The following is a 16,569-nucleotide window of genomic DNA, read 5'->3' on the forward strand; positions in this document are numbered from 1 at the left end:
TCTTGAGAAATCTACAGTGGTTATGGTTTAACAGCTTTTATCTTCTGCGTACAAGAAATAACTTGTGAACTATAATTATATTAATTAAAACAAAAGAAGTTATGTATTTTTTATTTTGAGCTGCATTTGTGATCTGCCTCAATCTTTATTTTGGGGAATTTTGTGCTGAAAAATTAATGACATTTCCTTTTGAAGGAATGTACCAAAATCGTAATCCTACATTTTAGCAAGATTGATGTTGTTTTTTCTCCAATTTTCAAGTAATTGTAGTAATATTTATGAAAGACATGAAAAAGTATTGTTGTCATCATAGTTTTCTATGAAACATTTTAGTCACAGATACCAAATGCACTGGGCTCTAGAGAAAATTTGGATGCTGTGTTTTATTACAGCTCTTTTTCAATACCTTTATGCAGAATGAAAACAAATGGCTACGGTTTTGCACATGATGTATTATTTAGCCGTAACAACTTATTATGAGGAGGGTGATCATGTCAGGAGTTGTGATAAGGTATCACAATATGCAGCAATAATAAAATAATATAAATTATTTTGATTGGTGTTGCTAATCTGTAGTTATCCTAGTGAGTTACTGCAGACTGGATCTGACACATCAAAAGGGTGCTCATTTTGATGATGACTCAGAGGACTGGCTCCTTCATTGCATTCGAGAAAGTTACGTACTTATCAACTTTGCTTCACTGTAGGGAATAGGCTTGCTTTTCTCACAGATTCTTTTATATTTATTTTTATACATATTCTTTTATTTCTAAAGGATATTTGTCTATGCCTCCTTTGGATAAAGATTTATTTTTAATTGTGGAACTTTAAAAATACCCCAACAATCTGAGAAGTCCTGTGTTGTTTAGGAGCTTAATATTGCTAGTTATAATGGTATTTTGAGGTTTTTGAAAAATCCTCAGTTTTCAATATTCCGTGCATGAATATTGGATTTTTTCAGTTTTCATTATTTGAATCAAAATTAAAATGCTTCCTTGAAACACAATAAACTTTCATATAATCTAGAAAAAGCTCTCGGTAAAGTGGAATGTCATGTCCAATGATGCTTTTAGAGAGATCTACTGTATCTTCTCTGTGTGCAGGCTATGACATTCAATGCTTGTTTAGGAAACCTTGGGACCTGAGATTCAGTGCCTCATAGGCACCATCTTTCTCATCAGGGACGTGCGTGTTTCATGTGTGATAAGTGAATATTTCATGTGTGAGCGATAAATAATGCTGTTTAGCTATGACTGAAGGAGGTGCTTTTGTAAAGAACAAATGCAAACTATGATAATTTGTTCTTCTAAATCTGGAAATCCTCTGTTGAGCTGGGAGTTGAGTGAGGGGGCTGTCCTTCTTGTCTACAGGCAGTTTAATGACACATCTAAGTAAGGGATGGCAGTTTGCATCCCTCATTTATTCCAGTCACTGATCAAATATTTTGGTGGAGTGTAACGCAAACAAAACCACATGTCTAATCCTTTTCTTACAATGAACAGTAGGCCACATCCTAAACCACTTGTGTAGAAAAAGTCGTTCAGAGGCCGTTATTCCAGAGTGGAATAAGTCCCGATGGACTGATTAATGAGGAATGATGCTTAAGTATGCTCTTTGCGAAAGACTACAGGCAAATACACCCCTCAAGTAGTACGACCTCAGCCAGTGGTGTTACATGGGATTAGTATTCAGCTGACTTTTTGTCTGCTTTTCTGTATTTCCTTCGACTAAATACCAAATTCCAGAGAGATTTCTTGATGACATATTACGTGTTAAAATTCAGTGCATATTTATGTTTTAATTAGGACTGGGTTTGGTGTAAAGATTGAAGTTATGACATGTTTGTCCTACTTTCTGAAAGCAATTGGTACATGTGTGTTCAAGAAAGGACAGTGCAGTAAGTGTGATCACTGTCTTTCAGATTTTACTTACTTTCTGTTTGCTTCCCTTCTGTTTGATTGCCAGAGACTATAAGGTCCTGGTGTCCTTGATCTGCTGCTAGGGAAGAGGACAGACCTGCTGCTCTCCTTCTTTTCCCTTGGTTTCCTTGCAGTCCCTCTCTCACCTGTGTGGCCTCCCAGGAAGCCCATTCAGGCCTGTTTGCTAGTCAGGCAGAAAATTAGTTCCGTTTTGGTTGTGTTTTTTTTTTTTTTTTCTTTGTTTTGTTTTTTTCTGCATGGGTTTATTGCTTGGTTAAAACAGTTTCTGAGCTGCTGGGAATACAACAGCCAGGGCAAGCAAGGAGCAAGACCATGTGACACAGAGCAGGGGGAGGACAGGAGGCGGGCAGAGGTGGAAAGCGCTGCCGCCTTCTTTCAGCTGGCGAGAGGTGTGAGGCTGGCACAGCTGTGGCATTTCCCCACACCCCTGTGCTGCTGCCAACCTCGCTCCCTGTCCCTGCTCGCTCTGCAGCACCTCACTTTGGGAGATTGGTTTCCTTCTTCCTGGAGAAGTTCTTATTAAGCTATAGATCTAACAAGAAACTGAAGATGATAAAAATATATACAAAAATGAAGAGAAAGTGAAATCAAATAAGAAAATAAATAGGCAGCTGGATTTACAGGTTTTAAAAGCCAGACAGCATAAGGCACTTAAGCCTCCTTACCCAAACCAAAAGAACGGAATAGTGTCAAAGTCTTGAAAGCTGTCTCTTTTTTCTTGAGCTTTTTTTCTGATCCCAATTTTTCTATAACTGTTTATTTACAAGCATTTTTTATATACTGTATTATTTACAAGCAGCTTTTAAAACACAGAGACAATTCAGTTTTGTGAAACACAATTCAACATCCCATTACAAGTTGCTTCACTGTGGAAGAGAACATCCTTCATGACCACGGGTTCAACTTAGATACAGCCTTCAGCATTGACCACTGAGGCTGGATTTGGTCAATCCTCTGCTTAAATTTGTCAAATTTGGATTTATTTTGCCTTGTCCTTTGGTCAAAAGCCAGGGTTTATGGACAGCAGCAGGTCATGGTGGTCACAAAAGACTTGTGCTTGGTTCAGTTTTTCATATGAAAAAATACAGATTTTTTTATAACATGTTTCTTTCTTTATTCTACAGAGACCTAAGATTTAATAGGATTAAAGAAATCCAGCCTGGAGAGTTTAGACGGCTTAAAAATCTGAACACACTGTAAGTCCTTTTTCAACCTTTAGGCCCTTTTCCCTTTTGATTTAATGTGATTAATTTGATAATGTGCCAAATTTGCTCACTTATCATAGGTATGTAGTCTCACAAATTTCAGCTTTAGTATTTACACAGGTGAGGGAATTGGGGTTTAGGCCTAAAGTATTTGAAAGCAAAGCCAGGTATACATCTATTAAAATAAAAAAGGAAATTATTTACATCCTAATGTTTTATTGACATACTTTAATATGAACGATACAGACCTTTACTATATGTTTTCCAAATTGTGCTAAATGACTTTGGTGGAATATCACATAATAAATCATGGAATTACAACAAAGCTGTTCAAAGGCTCTGATGTGCAAATGTGTTGTAGTTGCAAAATGTTTGACAAACTCTAATGTTTTTAACTTTCCTATTCTAATGTGCTTGCCAGGACTGGCAGTAATTGGAAGTTTTTGTTCCTACTGGGCTGCCTTATATAGAGGTCTTTGTTATCATAGATGTTTGCAAAGAAAGTTCATATTTTCTAAGATTTTTTACAAACCACAATGCAAATAATATGCGTATTATAGTTTTAACTTAGTATCTCTTTTGTCATTCCTTCAGACACCACTTTTGAAACCAATACATGCATTCTTCTCTAATAGATTAGCAGACATGAGGAGGAATTAACATGGACAGTTATTTTATTTTTCAGTGTATATAATTTATGATTGCAAATTAGACTGTTTTCTAGAATACAAATAGCATATGAACTGAAATATAGTAGTGATATCACTGAGCTTTGGATCACTATTATGTATTTATCCTGCAAGCACATAGCAATAAATGTATTGAGACGTATTGTATAGTCACACAAGAAGAAATTATTGGACTTTCCCCCAAAATTATATTGTCCAAATCCATGCTACCAAGACATTTTTACTAGCTATTGCTGCTGCCAGTCACCTTTGATCACACCTCTGTTTGTAGTCGATCCCCATTTTGAATTACAATTTCTGTCAGATATCCAGCCTCAAGTTTTAACTGTCCAAATAACTGATCTGTGATCCAGAAATCCCAAATAAAGACAGGATTCATTGTTTGGATTCCATTCTCTTCATAAAAGCACTGCATAAGTTATGAGTGCAAATCTTGAATACAGATAGTTGTGTTCCTGTGTGATGTAAAGGGCCCAGTGCACAGAGTATTGCTAAGAAACATCTAGGAGAAGTCACTTTAATGCACCTCCTAATGACAAATTTGTTAATCTTGATTTTATCAATCTCAAGCTGATGTGTAGACTTGAGACCAAGATTTTTTTCCCTTTCATCATCTTCTCAGACACCTACAAAAAGTCACATTATTTCTTTTTATTTATTTCTGTCTAATTTTTTCAGTTTTCTCCTGCGATGTAGTGACTGAGTAGCTATAAGCACATCACTTTTTTTTTTTTTTTTTTCTTCTAACAGTTACTGTTAGAAGAAGAGTTTTGTTTTGTTATTCTTTAAAGTTTTCCTTTATTGCTACATTACACCAGCTATTACACTTTTTTTCCCCCTACTGTTCCTATATGTTAAAGTAAATGGCTATTTCTTTTAATAGGCTTCTAAACAACAATCAAATCAAAAGAATACCTAGTGGGGCATTTGAAGACCTCGAAAATCTGAAATATCTGTAAGTTAAATGAATGCTACTTTTTGTGTCAATGTGTAACTGAACTTCCTCAATGGGAAAGTGTTTTAATCTGAGGTTGTGTTTTAATCTGACTCACTATATCAGGAGATAAACTGCTTTGGAAATCTGTGAAATTAATTTATGCAGTGGGAGCAACTGTGAATCTTTGTCTAAGTAGATGCTTTGATACTTGCTAATATAACATTGATATTTGTGGGCAGTAGATTTTAAGGGTTTTACTAGTTGCTGTTAACTATATGCATTTAAAAAGATAATTTAAAAAGGGATATGTTGAAAAGTTTAAGAAGTCACGTCTTTAAAGGTTCACTGAAACCTTCATAGAGGTACTTTTTAAGTTTGTGTTTTGAAAAGTGGTTTAAAAGCAGCTAGTCCAAGATTTGTGTCTGCAGAAGCTTGTAATTTACGTAAGCTTTTTAACTACTCCTAAATTGTTCACCGAATGCAGGATAAATTTGTAAGAGAAAAATTAAGTCAAAGACAGAATAGAAAAGTACCTATATGATTTGCCATAATTTCTATGTCTTGAGGCACCTTGTATATTTGAAGACTAATTCCTCCCATTGTTAAAAAACATATCAAGTGCATTAATTATCAAAATAAACAAAAGACATTTAAAAATGCTATTTTATCTGTATAAAAACTAAAGCTGAGTAGTAAGTTGTCATCTTGTCTCTGTAATCCACCTTTTGAGTGTCAAGCAGAAAAGTTTCGCTCCATTGTCTTGGAGTATTGATCATTGCTTGAATGCTGTACAGAAAAAAATGGTCAGTTTGAGATTTCAAATTTTGGAAGCAATTCAGAAGCTTAATTTTCCATTTAGTTTGCAAGAATGAAGCCTGAATAGATCTAAGGAGGTGACAGAAGGGAAGAAAATAAAAATCACATGAATTTGTGCAGACACGTTTCCTGATTTTCCAAGCTGTGTTTGATTACATTTCTGTGTCTGATTTTTGTCTATTGTCTTTCAGTAATTACACTACTTAATCTATATGCAATAGAAGGAAAAAGAGTATTGGAGAGACAATCCCCAGTGAATTAATTAAGTCCATGATGATCATATCTGTTACAAGATGTGTTTGTATGGTGGATCTGGTAGTGGAGTATGTAAGGTTTACTAATTCAGGATGTCTAAGCTTATTTCCATAGTCAGCAGCTGTGCAAAAATACTACTTTGTTCTTATTAGTTGTTTCTTTTCACATGCTTGCCTTTATCTAGCTGTAGTAGACCTGAGATAAAACTCAAAAATGCGCTCTGTTCAGCTCAATTAAAGAGTGAAAAGAGATAACTGAACTATGATTTGTTTTCATATACATATAGTAATGCTTCTCTATGTCTATATTGTTATGAGAAAGATCTTTTCCTTTTCCTCTTCTTTGGAAAATTTGAATATGAAGTTCAATGTGGTAGTTCATTCAATTGCAGAGAGCTCTTCTTTGAAGCTATCCCCTGTTTTGCTAAAATAAACTTTAAAAATATTTTTTTGCCTGTTTCAGTGACTGGGATATAAATGTCTAACTTTAAACTGTACATCCTTAAAGTTATGAAAATGCTGGTACTGGTCAGATAGTCAATACAGAAGGCTTGAATGTACCAAATAAATACAGTTCAGCTGTGAAAATTTCAGCTGAGTAAGTACATGCTACCTGTATTCTGTGGAACAAAGGGGACAAAACTGACCATTTTTCTCCCAGTTGGATCAACTGAAGTAGAAATTAGGGGGGAGAGTTTGTACAAAAGTTCAAAATATTCCGAATTTAATATTATAAAGCCAAATCATCTGGAATAATTGAGGTTTTCTATGGCCTGATCTTATGCATATTTGCAAACCTGATTTGTCATGTTTCATAAAATGAGATCATTGGACCATGATGTTACTTGTGTTCTCGTGAGAACGCAAGTACTGGATTGCATATGTTTCCAAAGATGTATAATTCACTGAGTAGTTTTAGAAAATCTGTCATTTCTCAGTGACTTTGATTTAGCAAAATATATATAAATATAAAATGTATAACTATTATTAATATGAAAATATAACTATAAAAATACTTGTAACTATATAGTTATATATAAAATATGTAAGTGTAAAACAAAATACAGCACATTTATTAAAAAAAAAAAAGCCACTGTCTGAGAGAGATGTCAAGGCCCATTCATGTATATCAGTTTTTGTGCTTTCAGACAAAACTTTTCTAGCAAGTGTCAAAGAAGCCCTAGAATTTTCAAATGCTTCTTGTACTATTTATAAAACTGAGCTTATAGTTTTATGAGGTATATATGTTTTCAGAATTGTCTGTCTGAAGAAAAAATTTTGACAAAGAGTAATGATATTTTCTCAAATTTCTGTACATTAAAAGTATTTGTAATTTTAAAAGTTGGTCTTTACATTATAAAAATAGAATTATACACATGATTTTTGAAACTTATTTTTTAGGAATACATGTTCTTTATGTAATTGAAATTTTGACAGCGCTACAAACAGTTTTGCGTGATCTTACTGTACTGTTTGTGGAAATAATTTGCCTATGAATTCATATACTAAAAGTTGGAAAGAAAGAAATGTAATTATTATTGTTTTGCTATGAAACCAAGAGGATACTTTTTTTCCTGCCTTTCTGCCTGTCTGTCTTTATTCATATACCTTAGTGTTGGCAATATGGTTCTATACTAAGGATCAAAGAGAAGATCATTAGTAGCTTGGACCCCATCCATCATACAGTTTCTTTCTGCACTTCAGTGATTCTGTATAATTTTTGGGTCTTATGTTCCCCCTTCTGCAAAGGATACTGTAAACACTCCTGTCTAAAATAGACTGTAAAAGTTGTCTTCATATGAGCAAAATAATTGGTAACATGTTTGTAATTTATTGCTCCTGATACAAGATGTATATGTGTACATGATGTATGTGGTACACTGAATATATTTAATTGACTTCCTATGAGTTAATCAGTTTACTGACTGGAGGTGATAGTACAGAAGGATGAGAAAGAAAAGCTTCCCAACCTTATATATTGTAGATACAGGTAGATTTGTGGAAGCTGGGTAGGATAATACTTCCTGATCCTGAAAGTCAACACTTTATTCTCCAAGAGAGAAAATTGGGAATTTAAGGTAGACACATGCTACCACTTCAATATGTAGGATACTAAATATTCGGGATCAGCAGTGGAAAAAAAAGAAGTTAAGTTATAAAGAAAGAATTTAGGGAGGAGATATATAAATATATAAAATACAGATTAGTGATTAAAACCCACTTTCCAGATAAAGAGTAGGTACTTGGTATTTACAGAGCAGTAAACTAAAAGCTAGCATGAAGAAGTGAAGGAAATAAAAATGAATAATGAAAATAATTTTGGCAAAAATACTGATATATGTTCATGTAGTAAGAAACGGAAAGATGAGGAATAAGACATTGTGGTAAGCATATGATAAATTGAAATTAAGACTGTATGACATGTATCAGTTCTGGAAGTACTAAAAGGGAACATATGAGGCTTGTTTTGCCTTTGGTGAATGACATAATGGTGGTAGAAGAGTTGCTAACCTCACCCTTCCAGAAATGGGATTAGTTCATGTTTCCTTCTGTGCCTTCTGCCACTGTTGGTGTCATAGTCATGTTACTTTGTCCGTTGAACACCTCCAGTGATTCTGGATCTCATTTCTTTTCAGTTCATGTTGCTAAGTCCACTGTCTCCTTTATGTTTCTATAGAAATCTCTCTTTGCTGTATTTATTTACTTGTCAGGTTTAACTCTACAATGCCTGATGTTGCTATTACTTTAAAACTTTTTTTTCCCTCCAGTTCCAACCAAATATATCTGGATCTTACTTCCCTTAAATCACATAACTACTTTTAACACGATCCATAACAAAAAGAAACAAAAATTATCCTCATAAGGGTTCTAACAAACTTTTAATTAAAACTACTTTTTTTTTTTTTTTTTTTCCTAATTTTCTGATAACTGGTTAACGATTTGTTTGTTCATTTGTCAAGTACATAACAGGTACCTCTGGCCTCTATCAACCTTGCTTGCATTTCTGGAAAAATGCTATTTTTTTGACTCTTCTGAAAACAATTAGTAGTAATAGTCTCAACAGAACATATCCCTTGTCATCTTAATGCACTGCTTATTTATTCTTCATATAATTCTAATGGTTCAGTTCTGTAAGAGAGCTTTTATGTAAATTAAATGATAAATTACTTTTTCCCTAATTATAGTAAAAATCTGTTATCTGCTAATGTATCTGGGAAAAATTTCGAGAATGTTTTTGTTAAAGATTAGTGTAGTGTTTATAAAGTTTTACTTGTTAGGCACAGTAGCATTTTAGAAAGACAAATATTTTTTGAGTGCTACTTATTTGTATTTTGCATTCTGTCATCTCTTCATTAGGTAAATATTTATATCTTTTTCTTTCTGTTAATATTCTCACGGAAACATCTACACAATTAAATGAAAGTCTGGTTAACACATCTGTCATAGAACATACGTTTTTGTAGCCTTGGGGTGGCTGGGGTTTCTCTGTGGAGGGGAGATGTAATAGGCTGAGGTCAGTTGAGGCTCCTGCAGCTGAGGGTTTTCTGATCAAAATGGAAAAAGCTGTAGTTTAAAGCTGAATCCCAATTAAAGTCCCACTACAGTGGCTTGGTAAGAGCTCCAAAAGGGGTATGAAACTCTTCTGCCTTCCCTGCAGTATGGTGGTAAAAGTCTGCAAAACTACAGAGTCATCCAGCTTTGGTTTTCTCTCTGCCTTTGTCTGCAGAAAGTAAATAAAAGTTACATGAGTGATTCTTGTAAAACTTTTTTCTTAAAATTGGATTAATTCAGATTTCTTGAATAAAATTATTTAAAAGCCCACAAGAGATATTTAATTGAGGTTAGTTTTTAAAACCATCTTAGCCCACTCTGGTTCACTGGTCTGATCAGAAGTTTAGTACTCAGAGGAATAAGAGGAATTTCCATGCTGCCAAGTGGAGTGTATTAAGAAAGGTAGATAACACTTTAGGTGTTCAGTCCTTGAAATTTTCTAAGGAGTGAGAAGAAATGGTGCATTTAAAATTTTTGCTGGAAAATAAGATAGGAATTTAATATACAGAGAGGAAAATTAAGGAGAGACAAAATTGTAATGACAATAATCCTCAAAGGAATTGGTAAATCTAAGTCAAAACAAATATTTGAATACTCATGAAATGTTTTTTTCAAATAGAATAAAAAACAATGCCACATTCAAAATATTTAATACATCTATTTTCTCTTCAAATTATTTGAAAAGTTTTTACAATAATTTCACATGACAGTGTTTTTTTCAGTTTAATTTGTTCATAATTTTGAGCATTTTAAAAACCTCAGAAATTTTTGCTTCCTTGTTATTCTGTTATTGAAGAAACTCTGCTTTTTGTTCAGATTCATATCTATGTTAATTAAGCACACCCAAGTCTCTGCATATTAATGTATTGGAATCTCAGCAAATGATTCACTGGAAAACTAAATTTAGACTCAAGAGAAGGATACTACTCCATATTGCCTCCCAAAGTTGTCATGAGTTGAACATCAGATATCTACAACTTTTTTCCTTGTTAGCGCCTATTGTGAAATGTTGCCCGTTGTCAAGGCAGTGTTAAAACTGCAGCCAACTCCAGCTGATCCGGTATTTTATCTGTTGCATCAAAAGATGTTTGCAATATTTCCAGTAACTTACTGAAAGCTGTAATGATAAAAAAGCCCAAACCACTACTAATAAAATGCCTGCTAATAAAGCCATTTGTGGTCCGAAGTCTCTTCATTCCTTTTTCATAGAAATCCATGCCTGATTAACTGAGTTTAAAATCATGTGTCAAATAATTGTGAGAAAGTTCTTAACTGCAAACCTGTTCCTAACCTAACACAAAAAGAGAGTGACTGACACTGAACCCCAAAAGTGTTTTGCTGCCTCCATGCAGAAACTGAAGTCACCAGCTGAACTGTGTGATTTTTCTCCAACGCCCTCTCACTAAACCATCCTTGCTGTTAAAAGCATGATGAACGTGAGCACATACACTGATCCATCTTGATTATTTTAATTATGTAGAAAAGGTAGAGGCAACATGTGAACATACTGGTACTCTGGATATGTTTATTCTGTTTATACTGTAGAGTATCAATGTGGACCTAATGTCGGTCTTCTACACAGTGATAAATATACAATGGTGTTTTATGGGTACAATACCAATATTCTAACTTGTATTTTTTTTGTAAATATTCAAAAGGTGGCAGAGTTAAATAAATTCTCACTATTTGTTCTCCAAGTCCAGTAAAAAGACTTATTCCATCGTAATTTGAATATTTGTACCAGTATGCAGATGAGATATTTTAAAGAAAGCAAGAGGCCAATGTCATCCCCGGTGTGTTCTGGCAAAGGCACTTCAGATACAATTCTGTCCCACTGAGTTAAATTTATTTTGACTTTTGGCAAGCCCATCAAGAAACTGAGGGGCAAAGAAAGAGTAAGTAATAACAGTGAGCACTGGGAAGCCCAAGACCATCCGGGTGACAGCCTCAGGGCCTACAAGGCCCCAGACTTTTGTCCTTCCTGGCAAACGTTTGGGATGGAATCTAGAGGACAAAGTATTTTTATGTGTATGTGTTTATTTTTGTTTTGTATTTTTTTCCTAATATTTAGTTGAAAAACTGTCTTCACGTGTCAACTTAATTCTTCTTTTCCACCTTCATGTAGCTCTTGTTTGTGTACTAATATTACTGATTGTTTCTTGTTTCAGCTATTTGTACAAGAATGAAATCCAGTCAATTGACAGGCAAGCATTTAAAGGACTTGCCTCTCTAGAACAACTGTAAGTGCCTTTTCTCTTCTGTGCTGTCATCTCCATGGTTCCCCTGCAGAGGAAAAGTGCACGCCTTGATCCGTACACCTGCCTGCATGCTCTGCATGTCTGCACTCCCTGGGTTGTTAGGCAGAGCCCCCATAATCATTTGCATGTGAAAAAACACAGTTGGTCTCTGTGTCAAATTCCTCATTTCTGTGTTTGTCTTTTATTTGTGATTTGCATTCCCGGTGTCCCTATACATTGTTACATAGCTTTGATGGAGAAGCAGCATTATTGTGGAAAATGTTGAAAACTAATGTGTACTGCTTAGAGAGAGACTCTGATTTAATTTCTGTAGGTTTTATAACACTGCAATTCCTTTGACTGCAGCAGTTACTTTGTTTTATGCAGCATAACTAAAGATGAATTAGTCTGTTGAAGTTTAACCCAGTTTTGTTATATTTTAAATCAAGATTTTAACATTAAAACCTTACTATTATTGATGTGTTAATCGTTGCCATATACAGATGTTTAAAAAGTAAGAAAGTTCATTGTGTGTAATGTAGATGTTTCAGTAATGTCTTCTAAAAGACTGATTAAAATCAAGCTCCTTTTCCTGTGTAATGACTGAAGAATAATTTCTGTTGAAAAAGAATGAAAAATGCAGTCCTTAGCATGACAGAAACTGATTGTATTGATTCAATTAATTTTAACTATATTTTGGTTTATGATCAGAAAGCATTGCTATACAGTCATTGTGGTGATGTTTAGAAAAACAGAAAGAGTTACAAATGCATAGCTATTTCACAGTTTGACTGCCAAATAACAGTACTAGATAAATGAGTAGACCATTTTGTAGCACATAGGGGGCTGAACATCTTTCTTCTAGGACCAATGTAAATTTTGAAACTCTTGATAGTTATCAAAGTATTACAAATTTTCTATGATATATACCAATTTCCTGGTTACTATAAACCTCTAGTGGATGCTAGTGGACACAGTGTGTATCTGAAATAAAATGATATTTCGAATGGGTACAAAATCATACAAGCTCATTTTAGAGGGCAATAGATGCCTATTGAAGGAAGAGCTTCTATATAAAACAAGTGATGATTATAAAACATATATAAATGTCATTTTTTTCCTTAATGCCTTTGTCTTCCTCTTCCTCCCACTCTAGCAATGATTACTGCAGTATATTGACAGAAACTGGTAGGGCTTACTTGCAGGCTAATAGTAATTCTTATTTTCTGTGTAGAATTTTAAATAGAGGCCTGTTTATTGAATTACTGAAGCTTCCAAAATAACATTCTTACTCATACCACAAGTCTGATATGCTGCAAGTGGCATAATTTGTCCTTTTTTCTTTTGTTCTATTTCCTGTTGATCTGTGTTATGACTGAAAAACATAAATTGCTTTGTAATATTAAAACCTTCTGAGTGTACGTTTCAACTAAGTTGTAGTTAAGCCTCTCTGCCTGTAGTAATATCCCACTGTAAGCTCAGACTTGAGACATCAACATTATTCTGTTTGAAATTGAGTTTTAAACAGGCTTTGAGTCTCACCTCTATCTGGGAAGTATGGAAACGGAGCCTGGCACAGTCAGTGCTCAGTGACTGCCCTCGTGTCATGGCATCAGTTGCTGCAAGCAGTGCTTGTGGCTGGTCTGCTGAGTTGCTGGAGGGTTTACTGCCCTGCTGGGTGCACACCAGAAAGCTCACTTCTTTCAGAACCCTTCTCCTGGGCAGATCTTAAATAGAAGGCTTGCCAGGTGGGAAAATGGGAGCACAGAAAGCCAGTGGCAAGCCTGGAAATAGATTTAATGAATGGTATTAACTGAGATTTGTAGTTTATGACAGATGTCATTTATATATCTTTAGCATAAAAATAGGTTTAGCATAAAAATAGGGTCTGACTCTACAAGGTCTGTTCTGTCACATTATTTTTTGAGAAAGACTGTGTTCACAAGACAAAAGTCAGTCTTTGTGAACAAGTTCCCAAGTCCTCTAACTTCAGTTGGGGACTGTATCAACTGCTCAGTTGATGTTTTTGTATTTGAGGCTTCCATGGCCTCAAGTTCTCAAAAATCTTTTGCTACTGGATGTGTTGACTCAGCCAAATGCTTTTCTCAGTGCTCGGCAGAGTTCTTGGAGTTAGATGCTGTGGTCTATGTCTCGGGGAAAGACTCAATTCATAGTAATTTCTTCTACTCCAATGAAGCAAAATGAAATTGATAGTTGCTTTTTTAAAAGAAACTGAACAGCAAAGCAAACACTTTTCTGTTTTGTTGTTGTCGTTGTTGTTCTTTGAGAGAGTATAGTTTGATTTAGAAGGCCTGTTGTTGTATGTATAAGGGAATAAAAACCCGATGGTATTTACTGATGCTGGCAGGATCCTTCCTAAACCTCTGCATCACAATTCTTAGCTGCCGATGTAGTAGAATCTCTTATTCTTTGGAGATTTCTGCCAAGAGAGTAAGATCTTTGAATCAGATCTTGAAACTCACTTGTGCTAGAGTAAATTCTGAAAAAAATTGGCAGTTTTAGATACTCGAACATACTGAGCCATACATATTTCGTCACCTAACTCTTCAGTCATGACAGGGCACAAAGGGAGAAAGTCAACTGATGAAAAGTAACCGCTTAGTACCAGTTTAGACCAGTTTAGACCCTGCAAGACATATGTTTGGGTCTGGCAAATGTGACAGAAAGCTGCAGGAAACTTGCATTTTTTTTGAGCAGCAGATGGAAGGCAGCCGGAGCACCCAAAAGGCAATGAAAGCTGCCTCTATATGCTTGCACTTAGACAACCGCTATATGTTTCTCTATGCCTGTGCTTAGACAACTGAATCCCACCTGAAATATCACAAATACCTCCTGTCTTGAGAGGTCATGAGTTTGCTATCTCTGGATCCCAAGATCGAGCTCTAAATGCAGTCTATTTCCAGATGTGTGTAGATTGATTTTCTTTCAATTACCTACTATATTTTTTGAGATACTATCCTAAGAGCTGTAGGTATCAGGTCCAAAAAGTGTTCTCTGTAGTTCTTAACTAGTGGGATCCCCAGATACTAATGGAATTATTTAAATCCATTTACTTAATCTTAGTGGAATACTAATTACGCATTTTCTTTTGACTTTCATATTAACATACTAAATTTGCTCTTTATAAGCTGTTATTAGAGTTATGCTCTAGTTTGTATACACATATACATATTTTTTTTGGAAATTAATAGATAAAAATGTTACCTTGCGTACAGTGATGCAGCTTGTTATATTCATTTAATTTCCCTTAATTCCATTTTCAGTAGCTTTGAAACTTTACTATGAATTTCTTAACGTTTTGTATTACAAAGAGGTCCTGGTTTTTGCATAACTGTATGTGAGCAGTTATGCACATTTAACACAGCGAAGCCTGATTGAAGTCTCAGTGCTGCTAAAAATACCTATGGTAAGGAATAATGAAAGAGAATTAATTAATAAACAAACAAACAAACCAACCCAAACGGTATGAAAGGGAACTTAAGAAGTACATCATTACTATTCCAAAACAAGATCAGCTAGGGACAACAGACCCAGATGACTGGAAACATATTTATCTAGCTTTATTTTAAAAGTCTTTAAAGAGAGGATTCCATAATCTGCTTAAGTATCCTCTTCTAGTATTTTATATTGTTACTGTGACATCTTATTTAAATCTCTTTCCTTGTGGTTTAAGCCTGTTACTTCTTGTCATACCCCAGGGCAGGGAAAGCTCTTTGATAAATGTGAGAGAAATATGTTTGTTCATTCTCTTTCAAATAATCAAAATGGCAAACATGCTATTTAAATATTCAGAACATAGATTATACTCAACTAATGGATTTTAAGTACTTCCCCAAAGATGTGGAGATACTATTAGAAATGAACAATCGACATATGTGATAAAAGTAATCCTCTACAAAAATATTATGCTACAGAAGATATAATCCTAAATGTAGTGCTGTGAAAAACGCCACTGGGACTGAATTTTACTGTAAATGCTTATCCTTCAAGACTGATAATAACAAAGATAAAATCTGTACCATGCTTATTTGATCAAATTTTTATCTTTCTCTAGTGTTTGGTTTGGACTTTTTTTCCTTTAAGAATTTCCTTTCCTTGTGTTTCATCCTTGATAGTGAATTCGGAATTAAAAAAGGAAGACACAGAGGTATTTAAAAATCACTCTTGTGTGCTTTTTCTTTAAATTTCCATTTTGAAAGTATTTTTAATATCAAATTCATTACATCATAGTACTATTTTAAGTGTTTTATATTATGAACCTAAAAGGTATCTATAAAGACATGTAAGTGTGGGATTATTTCCTGAATATGATTACCTTTACAGTGAATTTCCAGTCCCAATACATTCTCCTATTAATTAAAATATTAAAAATCCTTTTAAAAATCATTAATGTGGTACATAAAAGAAATGCATATATGTGAAAAACCTAAGTGATAAAATGTGATTAAAGTGTAGGTAGTAAAGCCAAGGAATTTTTATTCTTTTTATTGTAGATTTACAATGCAATCTGGTTTCTGCATCTATTTTTTTTTTTTTTTTAGAATTACACTTGTTGCTAATTACTTTGTCCAGATATTTAACACTTTGTTCTGTTCATAAATTTCCTGACAAGTTGCTCAGGAGTTTTTTGAGGTTATAATTTAAAGACCTGCAAAATCCACTAGCTTGTCATATGAAGCAGTTAAGAGTATTTTCCAGCTGGACTACATGATTTATTTTTTTGATCTACTTTAGGCAGCATGATTTCTGATGAGGTGAAGTTAGCTGTGATAATGTGCTTCAGTTACTTAATTATTGTAGTTGTATCTGTGATGATTTGAGGTTGTAAACAAGGCAAGGTTTATAACAGAAGTATTGTTACGATTAGACTGATTAATTTGGTTGGAAAAACAAGATGAGTTTTCAGGCACATAAAGTG

The 16,569-nt window shown here is 34.3% G+C and overlaps 1 protein-coding gene across 1 annotated transcript in view; it reads left to right on the top strand.

Annotated features, from left to right (window-relative positions):
• Positions 1-16,569, top strand: part of PXDN (peroxidasin) — an 87,639-nt gene that overhangs the window by 23,940 nt on the left and 47,130 nt on the right. The window contains exons 2-4 of the mRNA XM_074895707.1: positions 3,065-3,136; positions 4,718-4,789; positions 11,562-11,633. Of these exons, the coding sequence (XP_074751808.1) occupies positions 3,065-3,136; positions 4,718-4,789; positions 11,562-11,633 (216 nt within the window). The remainder of the gene's footprint in view (positions 1-3,064; positions 3,137-4,717; positions 4,790-11,561; positions 11,634-16,569) is intronic.

This window comes from Athene noctua, chromosome 1, assembly GCF_965140245.1.
Source record: "Athene noctua chromosome 1, bAthNoc1.hap1.1, whole genome shotgun sequence".
Taxonomy (NCBI): Eukaryota; Metazoa; Chordata; class Aves; order Strigiformes; family Strigidae; genus Athene; species Athene noctua.